General features: G+C 39.3%; 1 protein-coding gene across 1 annotated transcript in view; it reads right to left on the reverse strand.

Annotated features, from left to right (window-relative positions):
- LOC111588096 (MAGUK p55 subfamily member 7-like) overlaps positions 1-8,173 on the reverse strand; it is a 29,664-nt gene extending 21,491 nt beyond the window's left edge. Inside the window, exons 1-5 of the mRNA XM_055014600.1 lie at positions 8,063-8,173; positions 7,365-7,399; positions 7,005-7,123; positions 5,561-5,638; positions 3,765-3,845 (exon numbers count right to left, since the gene is read on the reverse strand). Of these exons, the coding sequence (XP_054870575.1) occupies positions 3,765-3,845; positions 5,561-5,638; positions 7,005-7,123; positions 7,365-7,389 (303 nt within the window). The 5' untranslated portion in view covers positions 7,390-7,399; positions 8,063-8,173. The remainder of the gene's footprint in view (positions 1-3,764; positions 3,846-5,560; positions 5,639-7,004; positions 7,124-7,364; positions 7,400-8,062) is intronic.
- Between the last annotated feature and the right edge of the window lie 6,376 nt (positions 8,174-14,549).

Here is a 14,549-nt window from a genome sequence, read left to right on the forward strand (position 1 = left end):
CACAGACAAAATGTATCAGCCCAACATATCCTTTGAAGATAATGGAAAGAGTCAATCTGGCTGTAAAATTCAACACTGTGAACGGTGTAATTACTGCAAACCTGTCCATTTAATGATGTCCATTCTAGATGGAGACACAAATTTCACAGTTTGAGACCAGCTAGATGAGCTATAGATGATTAAATCCAAGTTTATAAATGTTCGACAGTGATACACTAAAGCAATCAATCCCTGGAGATTAACTGAAGGTGACTTTTAAGTGAGGCTCTGTAAAAATTCCAACAAGTTTGGCTGGCCTTCCTGCACTCTGACTGAATCCAAAGGCAGCACTTTCTCGTTGGTCACAAACCTCCGGTGCCAGCATGCCCAATTTGATTTAGTTTGAAATACGCTGCCAGCCTGTGGGCCACCTGAAAGCAACCCCCCACATCACCAACACTACCTCTGCCTGCAGTCACTTGGCTCTGCTCAAAGTCAGGAAAAAGACTCCTTTGCTGGTGCAGGACTGTGAATTGATCAATGACTCACTATCAATTTCCAGACAGTTCATTTAAGCTCTTTTTTCTGTTACCTTTGGCAGCGTGAAACCCCCAGTTTTGTTTGCAGAAAAACAACATTCGGGATAAACGTTAATCTCTCACTGTGAGGCTGCACAAAGTACATTTCCCCCCCAAAAAACGGGAATTTACTGTAATAATAAAGAATGAGAAGAAGGGGAAACATCTGCTCATCAACTTAATTTTAACAATCAGCCAATCCATCTGTCAGTTAGTCTACTTGTTATCCTCGTGTCCATCAACAGTTGCTCTGCTCAGAAGCTGCCAGCGCGTGAGCAATGTGTCTCTGGCCACTTTCAGAGACACGGTTTTTAAAAAAACAAACACTCATTTACAGAATATTATAGCCAGTGTCTCTCATAAGTATGTGTGAGCTGCTGCGCCGTGGCCAAGAACAAACAGGTCATTAGAGCTGTTTAAACAAACCTGTTGGTTGTCGGCTGGCTTCGGCTCCTCATTAAGAAAAGCCACGACTTCTACAGTTCACTGGAAAACCATATGCTGTGTGCATGTATGTGTGTGTGTGCATCCGAAAAAATCACTGTCAGCAGATCTGAAATCAGGAAACAGGCATTTTGAGTAGTCTGGGCCTCTACATGAGTGCACACTAATAAACACAACTCGGGAGTAGATTAGCTTCAGTGCCAGTGTGGTTAATAGATGTCAGCACCTCTCAGCGGGCAAAATGATGAGGTGAAATCGATTCAAATAAAATTTACAGTTGGATTAATTTGCCACTTTGTGTGAATCATATGAGAGGAGATTGTAGGAAATGCTGTAAGGCTTTTGATGCGTGTGTGAACTCCAGCGTTCAGTCGCCCAAACAGATTTAGTATAGCTCGGATGAAGCCGGAAATTAGCTCTCAGATTACAGTTCTAGTGTCATGTGGATAAACATGTAGTTATACGATGCATACATGGGGTTATTGTTGTTATTGATCCTTTTATAGTGGATAACCAGAGAAAAAGAAGGTCGAAAAGCAACATCTTCTGACTGGATTCATAAACTGTCCATGCAAATCAGAATTACAGGATGACCTTTAATGTTAAAGGGAAATATAGCTATTCATCGTCCTGCTGAGAGTTAAATAGGAAGCTATCCTGGCTCTGTCCAAGGTAACAAAACCTCTCCATCTGCATGTTTTGATCTGATTTATTTAATTTCTGAAAACAACAGATTGTGTATATTTTTTTAAACCTGTGGAACAAAGTTGCTCCCAGTCTTTATGCTACGCTAAGCTTCCTGTCCCTTGGCTGTAGTTTCTTTTTTAAACAACAGATATGAGAACAGTATTGATTTTCTTGTCTGATGTCATGGAAAAACTGCTTTGACTCTTAAGACCTTAAAAAATACAAGAAACAGCTGGTCACTGGTAAAAATTGAATCTATTGCAAGTAAGAGAGAGAATTTGTCCAGCATCTCCGTGTCTCACAGGACACTCATTGATAGTATGACGGTGAACACAAAACTCTTTTTCCATTGGCTCATTTTGAACGTGTCAGTAAGTTTAACCTATGCTATTCTTCACTTTATCAATCAAACTTTCCCCAGAATGGCCTGAGGTCTTTATTTTGACCCAACTTAGGTCACATACTCATAACACATTCCTGAAAGCAGTATCAGCTGCAACCTGAAAAATACATACGCAAATTGTTTTCCTGAAAATGAGTGGATCTCAAAATGAGGCTTATTGTTTAATAAAGTGGAAACAGACAGCCTGTTTAGCTAATTTTTGTATTTTGTTTGTATAACTAGTAAAAACAAAATGTTAAACCTTGATAATATCTTTGCAGATGTGCACACAGACAGCTGTGGTCATCTTGGATGCGATATTGTTAGTAAACCTAAAATACAACAATCAGGCAAAACATTGTGACCATCTGCCTAATATTGTGTTGGTCTCCTTTATGCTGCTAAAACTCCTTTGACCCAGTGGGACATGAACACAGGACCTCTGGGGATGTCCTGTGGTACCAGTGAATTCTGTGGGTCCTGTGGGTTGCAGGGTGGGATCTACCTAGATCAGGCTTATTCTGGTACATCCCACAGATACTCAATAAGATTTGGTACTGAGGAGTGTGGAACCCGGGTGAATATTTTAACTCTGCTGTGTTCCCCGGACCACTCCTGAGCAGCTTTTGTGCTTTGTCGGGGTGCATTGTCCTGCTGAGGGTGGCAACTGGCATCAAGGACTGCTGTTGCTATGAGGGGTTGAGGGGTTGTCTGATCTGCAGTGTTTAGGTGGGAGGTACATGTCAGACATCTACATCAGAATGTCAGGACTCAAGGTTTCCCAGCAGAACGTTGCATTATTACAAGATGATCGATGTTATTCACTTCACCTGTCAGTGGTCATAATGTTGTGGCTGATCGGCGTATACTCACTCATTGACGTGGTTTGGAAACCATGCAAGTGTCGTTGTTGCTACTATACTATTTTCTCATACACTTGGAGTCCATACATGCAGAGTTGGTCCACATCTTCTCAGCATACAGACTTATACTGACCAGTAGATTTTTGGCTGCATATGGATGTCCGTGGATGTGTCTGAACAGCACCATTCAGTAAGAATACATCGTTGCAGCACTCAGGCTTCAGCTATGTAGAACTTTGAGGGCTACGTGCTATGATGTATCCAATAGAAATGAGGCATCTTTGTCATTGAGTATTTGCAACAAACTGGGAGCTTCCCGCTTGAAAAGATGAGCCTACGTCCCCCCATTGGAAGACTTGAAAATCCAGCCTATTTGGTTCTGTGCTTCGCGACTCCCCCCAAGCAACGAATGAACCCAGCTGCGAGTTCAGTGCAAACCATGTTCCGTCTGAGGGCCTTTTGGTAGATGATGAAATTACAGAAAGTATAGCACTGGCCTGACACTGATTTCTAGTCCACTTGTTGTCTGATGGGAGGACTCGAAATACTACTGTCAAGCATGCGAACCTAGCAGCTAGACTTCATGCTAAGCTATGCTAACATGCTGTTGACTGAAGCTTCATCTTCATCATACAAGAAAATAGCATCAAGCTTCTCTGCTAGCTCTCAGCAAGAAAACAAAATGATGAACTATTTCTTTTTTGTTTTTCTTTTTTCCTTTAGTTGAAATTATGTGACCAGATTGGCACAAAAACTCGGTGGAGCTTCAGGTTGAACACGTGTGAAGCCACAGCGACACATCAGATAGACATGGAAGGAAACACTTTTCACCTTAAAGTGGGGTTTGGAAAGGAGGGCAAACAGCTGTTTGACTTCATTTCTCCAGCCCTGGTATATCAGCTCCTCTGCCAACTGGAAGCAGGGAAAAAGACAGAGAGGCAGGAAGTATTTTTTTTATATATAATTAGAGGTATACATTTATATCATGGCCTGCGTGAGGTTTGTTCAGGGCAAGCCAACAGACAGAGAAACGTGCAGAGAGACACAGAGTGAAATTCAGCTCATATATTTATACGCTTATATGACACATCATCAGTGGTGTCATTATTTCTTATGACCTACACTTTCATATACAACCCCGTTCACCTCATCAGGACTTCTCTCTTCAGATTCGGTTCGACAGCCACTGTTAAGTCTTTGTCAGTGTTCCTGTTTTGGTTTTGTGTCTGCAGCCACTGTCGGAAAATGTTCAAGGCAACACGACAGCTGTGGTGACAGCGAAAACAGAGAGCAGCCTTGACCGTCAGCAGCAAGTGGAGAGGCGGCGAGTGACTGTGTGCAGTCGCCCGTCTTGTCAAGCATATTACTGTAATGACTTCTACTGCTTCAAGATGTCGAGGCACACTCCAGAGACACAATGCATGAAGGTCATTAGTTTCCACTGTGAGCAAACAGAAGCCTCTCTGAGGAGAAACAGAACCACGGTTTGGCCCTTCCAGTAGGTCCTGATGATTTAAGCCAGGCGGAGAGTGGCTGTCGAACCGAATCTGAAGCAAAAGGGACTGAAGGGGAGGACGAGGAGAGGAGAGCGGGGGAGAGAGACACTATGGAAACATGGCTGAGATCGCAGTATGTAGAGGAGGAGAGAATAAAGGGAAAGAGGGGAAGGATGAAGACAATGGAAGGCGAGTGTGGTTTGAGGTTGGAGACGAGAATATCCATCCATCCATTATCTATACACCGCTTAATCCTCACTAGGGTCGCGGGGGGGGCTGGAGCCTATCCCAGCTGACTCAGGTGAAGGCAGGGGACACCCTAGACAGGTCGCCAGTCTGTCGCAGGGCTACATATATAGACAAACAATCACTCTCACATTCACACCTACGGGCAATTTAGAATAATCAATTAACCTCAGCATATTTTTGGACTGTGGGAGGAAGCCGGAGTACCCGGAGAGAACCCACGCATGCACAGGGAGCACATGCAAACTCCATGCAGAAAGATCCCGGGAAAGCCGGGACGCGAACCAGGGACCTTCTTGCTGCAAGGCGAAAGTGCTAACCACTACGCCACTGTACAGCCCGGTGAGACGAGAATATATAGAAGCAAAAAGAACATCCCTGCTTTGCACTTTGTCCAGGAACAAGAAGGGAAAAATCAGGAAACAAAGGTGGGAGATGATCAAAAATGGAACAAATTAAACACACAGACAGACGGGTGACAGGAATTTATGAGTGGTAGATAAAATATGATGCACATCCGAAAGGAGCGGAGACTGTTGGTGCCATTTTGGGTTAAAGTCATAGTAGTGTCACTTCATGTTAAATCTGAAATTAATTGTATCCCTGCAACCTGAGACATTAAACTACACTCAAGATGATTTTAGCAGCCCGTCGCTCGGCACTGTCCTCGGCGACCTTAACTCATGGCACACAGATACTAAATGATATCATCTTTGAAACAGCCTTCTGAGCGATAGTGTCCAGCGTGAAGGAGTTTTGAGATAACATTTCATTGTGCAGAACACATAGGAAGGAATGTACGTTCCACTCGTGCTTCTGTGTGACAGGAAAGTCATCTGTACGACTCCGACTATCTGCAAAAGAAGTTTGGAGGAAGTCGCTTACATCTAAGGCCAGACTGGATGCTTCCTCCTGGACCGGGGCGGGGCTTCGGTTCTCGAAGTGCTTCAGCCGCTCGTGGATCTGTCAAGTCCAGGAAGGATCATAATGAAGGTTTTCTCTGCAGAAGTACTTATAAAGCTGCTCCTACTCACACTGCAACTGTGATTACTACCACTATCAATAACATTAAAGAAGAGAAAATAAGAAAGAAAATAGAGAAACTGGTTGATTTTTTGTTTTTAACAACAAAATAGAGTTTATTGACAGACTTGAAATGTAACCAAAGTAGAACACAACCCATGAAATTTATATTTATATCTACATATTTATATTTAAATCAAATTTACACAATTCTGTTACAAAGTTCTTTTATAATTTTAGTCTGGCTACATTACTTTTAGATGTTACTGTATTCTACAAATTTTAGACAGATTTCAATGACTTTAAATAACCTTAAGTGAAACTATTTAAAAATTATTAAGTTTTAGTCCTTATCAGACCTCTTTTATTTTGGTGAAACCCCCTTTTGATCACTCATCACATAATTTAGATTCTATCTCATAATGATGCAATGTTTTGTCTTCAGTCTTACTTATTTCACAATAATGTGAGCATTCCTCACATTTATGACTTCAGTTCTCAAAATTATGACGTTCTTTCTCCTATTGAAATAGTAAATCATAGTTCAATCATTAGTCTAAACAATTTTTAAAAAAGAAGTAAATATTTTTCTCACTTTATCTATAGGGACAAAGTGAAGTAATTCAAATAAAAGGTGCAGAAATTAATAGTGCATAAGATCTGAAGTTAAATCAACATTAAGTCTGTTAGTATCTTGAACTTCAAATATAATTTCTAGCCCTTCAAGTATTTTATTTTATTTTGTTTGTTTCTTGCAATAGGTTTCCTCAAGTTTTTTTTTTTTTTGTAAATTCAGCTCATCTTAGATTACATTGTATTTGTGTTGTTTTGAGCCTTGATGAAAAGTAAGTACATTTAGTCTCACAAGTGAATTTATTTAAATCTAAATCTAATTTTCAAGGTACTTGTACTTCAGTTGAATCACACCAAAGCCTCATTTTCTATAAATTGATTCATAGTTGTGGATTAAACTATCCTGCACACTAAACAATAAAAAAATCCATCTTGTCCAGCTGCAATACTGAGATGCATTAGTGATAGTAACTCATTATTATATAAAAGTCAAACCCCTTTTGGAGTCATTCTTCCTGGAACATTTATGATATTTGGCTCTTTCACTTACTTTTGTACATTAACTTACGTAATAAATTCAGGACTCTTACTTGTTATGCAAGCTTAGTACTAAAAACGGGATGGGAATATTAAATCCACCTCTCGATATTAAATACTTGCAACTTCAGAAAGTTAAATAATACATACTGTAAAGGTATTGATAGAATGTAAACAGTTCATTGCACCACTTCACCTTAAACAGCATGTGAAGCTTCTTCTCCATCAGCATGCTGTGGAGGAACCTGTAGTCCTCCTCTCTGTCGGTGTGAGACTCTGTTCCAGACATCACTGATGAAAATATCCCACATAGACCTGGAGAATGAAGGGGAGACACATGTAAACACAAATATAGATGCATGTTAACAAGCACTCCACCTGCATTTGTTCTGAATTTACAGTCTGTGTGTTGAAGATGACAGGAAGAGGTCAGGACCTCAAAGAAAAGACGTGAGAGTTTAAATGAAAAACCTCCACAAGCTTCTGTGCTCAGGTTGCTCACGTATTTATTATGATGATGTACTGTACAATAACAACCTCTATCCCCTGGTCGTACCTCTGTGTTCAGCTCGGCTCAGCATCCTCCTCAATCTGACAACAGAAAAGAAGCTTTAAACAAATAACAACACCCCAACAGAATCATACCAGTTATTTGCTTTCTTTGAGTTTTCTCTTGTTTTAATGGGAGAGTTGGGAATATGGAGGAGAAAAGAAACAGAAAGAGGAAAGAAATTAATTAGTTTTTCACATGCTGTGTGCCTCTTCTGAGATATTACTGCCCCCTATTGCTGGTATGAGATATTTCTATTGAACATATTTGTTCCAAATAAGTATGAAATCAATAAAGGTTTAGACGTTATTCAGTATTTATCACTGTTCTCTTTGTCTTGGTTAATTAATAATGATTCTACATCACAGTAGCAAAAGATAAGAAACATTTAACAAAGCTTGTGTACATTTTATTGAAGATCAGCTTGATTGTAACATTTATAATAGTTGGTTTCTTTGTAGGTTTGTGCCTCGATTTTGTCCATTTGGTCTGTTTGGCATAGCTAAAGGGCAATATCCAGGCTACAATTTGAATTATTTTAGCATTCTAAACCTACTTTTTTTAAAAACTTGTGGTTAAAAATGAACAAGCACAGACTATTAAACCTAGTTTGCAGCACAGAGAGGTTATTTTTCTGTGATTCCCACATTGTTAAAGTACAAAAAAAGTCACTGTTTAGCAAAACAACACAATATTGCACTCACTACAGTGTCCGGTCCATTAGGCGCAGTTCAAGTAGGCCCTTAATATCCAACGACTGTGAGCTGCATTTGAACATCCACTTGTAGTGAGACTTTGTGTGAGTGTTACAGCTGGCCAGACAGTAAAGAAAGGCTGCCTCGTATTCAGCCAATATGTGTCAGGGTTGACCTACATCAAGTCAGCGGATGATCAATACAGCGATCGCAACATGGAAACTGCAGAGCAGGGAGCATAAAGTTGACCCAAAACTGTTCATTTCGCACATATGACTGCAAACAAAGAACTAGAAAACATTACACAGATCAGATCGTGTCCCATGTTTGCTTCTTTGTCCTAAACAAGTGTATTGTGTTTTATTTATTCTCTTTATTAGACATATTTTACACTTTTCTGTCTGGTAATTAAACACATGGGAGTTCTGGGAGAGATCTACCTCAACAATCACATTAAATAGTCCGTGACAATTATTCGTTGAGTTCAGGCTGTCTATGAGTAGTGGGTTAGGGTGACCTGAGGAGGCCAAATCCACCTCAGACTACAGTCTCAGCACCCCTCTGGCCTCCCCACACAACCACTAATGAAGTCTGTTTAAATAGATGTTGTAGCAACTTAAAGATTTTTTAAATTATTGTCATCAAATATGTATAGACTGTAAAGATAAATGCATCTGTTCTTCTATGGAAATAAATAATCTTTATGTGTTTTTATTAGTTAAAGTGTGTATGATGAAGGTTCAGGTTTAGTTGAAGCTCTAAGTACAGGCACTTAAACTGTAGGGACAAAACCTGCTTCGTAGAGCTCTGGACACAAACTGCGGAACAATGCAAGACTGACACAGAAGCAGCAGCCAAAATGAAGACAGAAAAGGCCTGAAGGACAAATATTTTCCTCTTTCATGAGGACAAAAGGGTCCACAGCGGTCTGTTTGATGTACATTTTTTGCCATATCACTATTTAAATATAGTAAAAAATAGTATATTTCTACAGCCATACGTTGAAGAAGAATGAATTACCATTTGTAAAGATGTAGATTTTTGATGTGGGCATTTAGTCCGGAGTTGCCGTGTGGGTTTTTTTTAATTTCATGGTTAACAAATAAATCAATGTTCTTTTTCTGTGGCTTTATTAGTGATTATTTCTAATTATTCAGAACAGGTAAATCTGTAAAATAACAATTAAATATATATATACACTACCGTTCAAAAGTTTGGGGTCACCCAGACAATTTCCATAAAAACTCCCACTTTTATTCATGTGCTAACATAATTGCACAAGGGTTTTCTAATCATCAATGAGCCTTTCAACCCCATTAGCTAACACAATGTAGCATTAGAACACAGGAGTGATGGTTGCTGGAAATGTTCCTCTGTACCCCTATGGAGATATTCCATTAAAAATCAGCCGTTTCCAGCGAGGATAGTCATTTACCACATTAACAGTGTCTAGACTGGATTTATCATTCATTTAATGTCATTTTCATTGAAAAAAAAATGCTTTTCTTTCAAAAAATATGGACATTTCTAAGTGTCCTTAAGTGCATACCCCAAACTTGAATGAATGGTAGTGTATATATTGTTTAATTTCAGTAAAAAAAACTGCTTAATGATTAATATAGTTCTTCTTCTTTTGCATTGCACTTTACCATATGCCTTTTCATTGTACTTATCTTTTTTAATAGTATGTTTATTAGCATTCGTACTTATCTTTTTTTTTAACATAAACTGTAATAATCTTATCAGCTTTAGCAACAATTTTAAGAAAGCATACCTTTAATTTAAGTTTGTCCTACAGTGATTTGCTGAAAAATGGAAAATAAATAAATAGCAAGACATTGTGTCGCCAGGTGTGAGTAATGGTCCCAGGAGGAAGATGAATACTGGCCTCCAAAGACTCCAAACCTTTGACCTTTGGGGAATAAAGTAGAAGGTATTCAGAGATTACCCGAGGAGCTCCTGTTAATGAAACCATTACAAGTATTCTGATAAAAGGTTTGAGGATACTGTTGTAATCCTAGCATCTTTTCCGCTACAAACCACATTTCATAAAAGTCACAGGAAAAAATCAGAAAATATCACACTGCTGTGACCTGTTCCTGGAGGGCAATGTGTTCACGTCATTGATCCATAGAAAGAATGTGTCCCAGGAGGAGGAAGAGTCCTCACAGCTCTAACTAGCTGCTTCATGTCATCCACAGACAGCTGGATAATACTGGAGAGAGAAGACTTACTTCAAAATAACAGCCCAAACGCAGAGCTATCACAGTGAGGAGGGAGAATCTCACACTTGTTGCTACGTCAAAAAGTTGTCTGGACTTCTTTCCCCAGGAAATTTTTGACATCAAACCCCTTATTCCTGCATTCTGGTCGATTTCTATACATATTTTAAACATCATTTGCTGTGAGAGTGTCTTTATTTATGTAAAATACACAATTCAAGCACAGTGAGTAATCATTATAGTGGTTTTTCAAAATAAAAGTCCCGTGTTTCTTTAACGTTTTTATTGGCGTCACAAATGCACGCAGGTATCTATGTATTCGGGGAGGATTTGAGGATGTGACTGAATTAGAAATGACTTGATGCAAGTTTTTTTTTTCTGGGATAACTGGTTTCTTTTACAGGAACCATTCACTTTTTTCACTGCACTGAAAAAAACAAACAACTTTTTTCTTAGTACTGGATTATGGTGACATTTTATACGCGCAAGCATCAGAGGCAAGTTAACTTAGACAATGTTTATCACTTAGCATTCAGATGTATTACTGGTGATAATTATAACAATTTTTCACAGTGAAAAATCAATCACTGCCTCCCACCTGACCTCGCTAGAATCAGCTGATTTATATATATATTTTTTAACAAAGGCATGCAGAACTGCACTGTCTTACTGTGAATATTTTCCAAGTTTCAGGCCCTCGAAGTAGGAGTTGGTTGAAATGTTACACTTTTTAATTTGTTTGACTTTGTGTGGTATTTTTGCACTGTCATAACTTCACACCTAGAGATGGACACATGAAATTTTCAGGGATGAAATCACATTTTAGTAAGTATAAATAAAGTTTACATCCACTCTAGATGTCAACAATTTATCACCAAAATCTTGTTTTTGTTCTGCACAATTTTTTATTTAACCAACTTCGAGCATTAACATTATTGGAAATATCACAGTTTCAACACCAACTCCACCTCTTCAGTGTCCATGACAGAGAGTGATGACAATTCTGATCATTTATTAGAGAAAACTTTAAAAAGGTGCATTCAGTTCTTAAGGGTTACATCAGATTGTGGGATAGGTGGTTGGTCACAAGTCAGAGCAAATGAAAGGTCTCATTTTTTGTATTGTAATGAATGCTCAAAATGTGTTTGATTAGTTTGATTTGTCCAAATTACTCTATAAAATGTGATTTGCAAGTAGGTCTACTTTCAGATTGGATTCATTTTGATATGAAATGACCCAACTACAAGCTTGTGTTGCCCTCACTCTCTGTAAGGTGTGGCAGACACTGGATTTTAATTATTTAAAAGGCTCTTACTGACTTTATCACCCTCTTGCATTACCTCATTACTTTCTTTACATGTGCATTCAAATGATGGATTATGCTGCAGGGGCTGGAAAATCCAGTTTTACTTGCTGTGCACCTGCAAGCTGGCAAAACCATGAAAAGTAGCGAAGAGCAGAGATGGAGGTATGGATAAAAATAACATCCACATAGGCGAAAACATAGCTTGTATCAGTGTTTTCCTCACTGTTAAAATCAAATAGACCCTATTTCAACGATAAAAACTTTGTTTAATCACTAGATGCTCTGAAAAAGAGAGTCAATCATCCACCCAGATGCTCCAGTATTTTTAGGAAGATACTTGTTCAATTAAGTCCTCAAATAAAGTCTGAATGCTACCAATATGTGAGATCTGGGAGCGAGCTCTGGAAAAGATTATACATTTGGTTTCCTTAGAATTCAGTTTTAAATCTTGCAGTGAGGCCTGCAACTGTTGAAAGGCAGTCTGGAGCTCATCAGCAGTCTGGCTCAGAGACGAGGCAACCGAATACACTGTTGCGTCATCTGCATAAAGATGCACTTTGGCTTCAGGCGTCCACTTCCCAATGTTATTTATAAAAGTAGAAACGAAAACCAGAGCTAAAACTGAGCACCGATGGGCTCATTTAGAGAGCCCAGTGAAGCTTCACTCAGTTGATTCATTTGTTTATAAATGTTTTCACAAATGTATTTATTATTTTATTGTTATTCGGTTATCTGGATAACATTTGTGTGCTGACATCTTTTATTTTCTTACTCACCTACATTGTGAATGAGGCCTCCAGGCTACATAGATAGAGTACTTTATTGACCAACAAAAGAAATTGAAGTGTTGCAGTAGTAGTTTATATCACAAAAACATTCAACGAATTGAATTTTACCAGAAAGTCACAGTTTGCTGTAAATATAACCCAGAAAACCTTTCAGAAAATGTTCCCTGAAAGTTGTTTTTTTTGAATTTGACAAGAAAGTCACAGTTTGATGTAAACAAGACCCATACAGAAACTTGCAAAGGTTCATATTTGTAACACGTTTAAGAATGCATCCAGCAAACAAAATCCTTCAGGGAACCTTCAGGGAACATTCTCTAAAAGTTACTTTTTGTGGAATTACAAAAAAGATAAAATCACAATCAGTTGTAAAGACAACCTAGAAACTTTAAGGTTTCTGGTTTTAAAATCTTTAAGAATTGACCCAGCAAACAGAACCCCTCAGTGAACCTTCAGGAAACTGTTTATGTCGTAAACAAAAAAGTGAAATAAGTCAAAACATGTTTCATATTTTAGATTCTTCAAAATAGCCACCCTTTGCTGTGATTACTGCTTTGCACACTCTTCGCATTTTCTCCATGAGCTTCATGAGGTAGTCACCTGAAATGGTTTTCCAACCGTCTTGAAGGAGTTCCTAGAGATGCTGAGTACCTGTTGGCTGTTTCGCCTTCACTCTGTGGTCCATCTCATCCCAAACCATCTTAACTGGGTTTAGGTCAGGTGACTGTGGAGGCCAAGTCATCTGACGCAGTACTGCATCACTCTCTTTCTTGGTCAAATAGTCCTTACACAGCCTGGAGGTGTGTTTAGGGTCATTGTCCTGTTGAAAAATAAATGATGGTCCAACTAAACGCAAACCGGATAGGATGGCATGTCGCTACAGGATGCTGTGGTAGCCATGGTGGTTCAGTGTGCCTTCAGTTTTGAATAAATCCCCAACATTGTCACCAGCAAAGCACCCCCACACCATCATACCTCCTCCTCCATGCTTCACGGTGGGAACCACGCATGTAGAGACCATCCATTCACCTTTTCTGTGTTGCACAAAGACACAGCGGGTGGAACCAAAGATGTCAAAATTGGACTCATCAGACCAAAGTGCAGATTTCCACTGGTCTAATGTCCATTCCTTGTGTTTCTTGGCCCAAACTAATCTCTTCTGCTCGTTGCTTTTCCTTAGTAGTGGTTTCTTAGCAGGTACTTTACCATAAAGGCCTGATTTGAGCAGTATCCTCTGAACAGCTGATGTTGAGATGTGTCTGCTACTAATTTAACAGTTGTCAAATAGGGCTGTCAACTGTGTACCAACCTGACTTCTGCACAACTGATGGTCCCAACCCCATTAAGAAGGCAATAATTCCACAAATGAACCTTGACAAGGTACACCTGTGAAGTGAAAACCATTTCAGGTGGCTACCTCATGAAACTCCTCAAGAGAATGGCAAGAATGTGCAAAGCAGTAATCAAAGCAAAGGGTGGCTATTTTGAAGAATTCTTCCCTTCCTCCTTTCCTTCCTTCATTCATTCCTCCCTTCCTTCCCTTCTCCCCTCTTTGGTTCCTCTCTTCCTCCCTTCTTTCATTCCTCCCTTCCTTCCTTCCTCCCCTCCTCGGTTCCCCCTCCCCTCCTCCTCCGTCCCTTCCAATCCTCCCTTCCTTCCTTTCTCCCGTTCTCCCTCCCTTCCTTCCTTCCTTCCTTCCTTCCTTCCTTCCTTCCTCCTTTCTTTCCTTCTTTCCTTCCTTCATTCCCTCCTCCCTTCTTCCAATCCTCCCTTCCTTCCTTCCTTCCCTCCTCGGTTCCTTCCTTCCTTCCTTCACTACCTTATGAAGCTAATTGAGAGACTGCCAAGAGTGTGCAAAACAATCAAAGCAAAGGGTGGCTATTTTGAAGAATCGAAAATATAAAACATATTTTGACTTATTTCACACTTTTTTTATTTACTACATAACTCCATATGTGTTCATTCATAGTTTTGATGCCTTCAGTGAGAATCTACGGCGTAAATAGTCATGAAAATAAAGAAAAAACATTAAATAAGATGTGTCCCAACTTTTTTGCCTGGTAGTGTATACACACACATATATGTTTCTTGACAGTTAGTGTTTATATATTATTATTATTATTTAAAGTCACAGTTTATTTTAAGGGAAAATAACCTCCAGAGAACATTCCCTGACTGTTAGT

This window comes from Amphiprion ocellaris, chromosome 10, assembly GCF_022539595.1.
Source record: "Amphiprion ocellaris isolate individual 3 ecotype Okinawa chromosome 10, ASM2253959v1, whole genome shotgun sequence".
In the NCBI taxonomy this organism is placed as follows: domain Eukaryota; kingdom Metazoa; phylum Chordata; class Actinopteri; family Pomacentridae; genus Amphiprion; species Amphiprion ocellaris.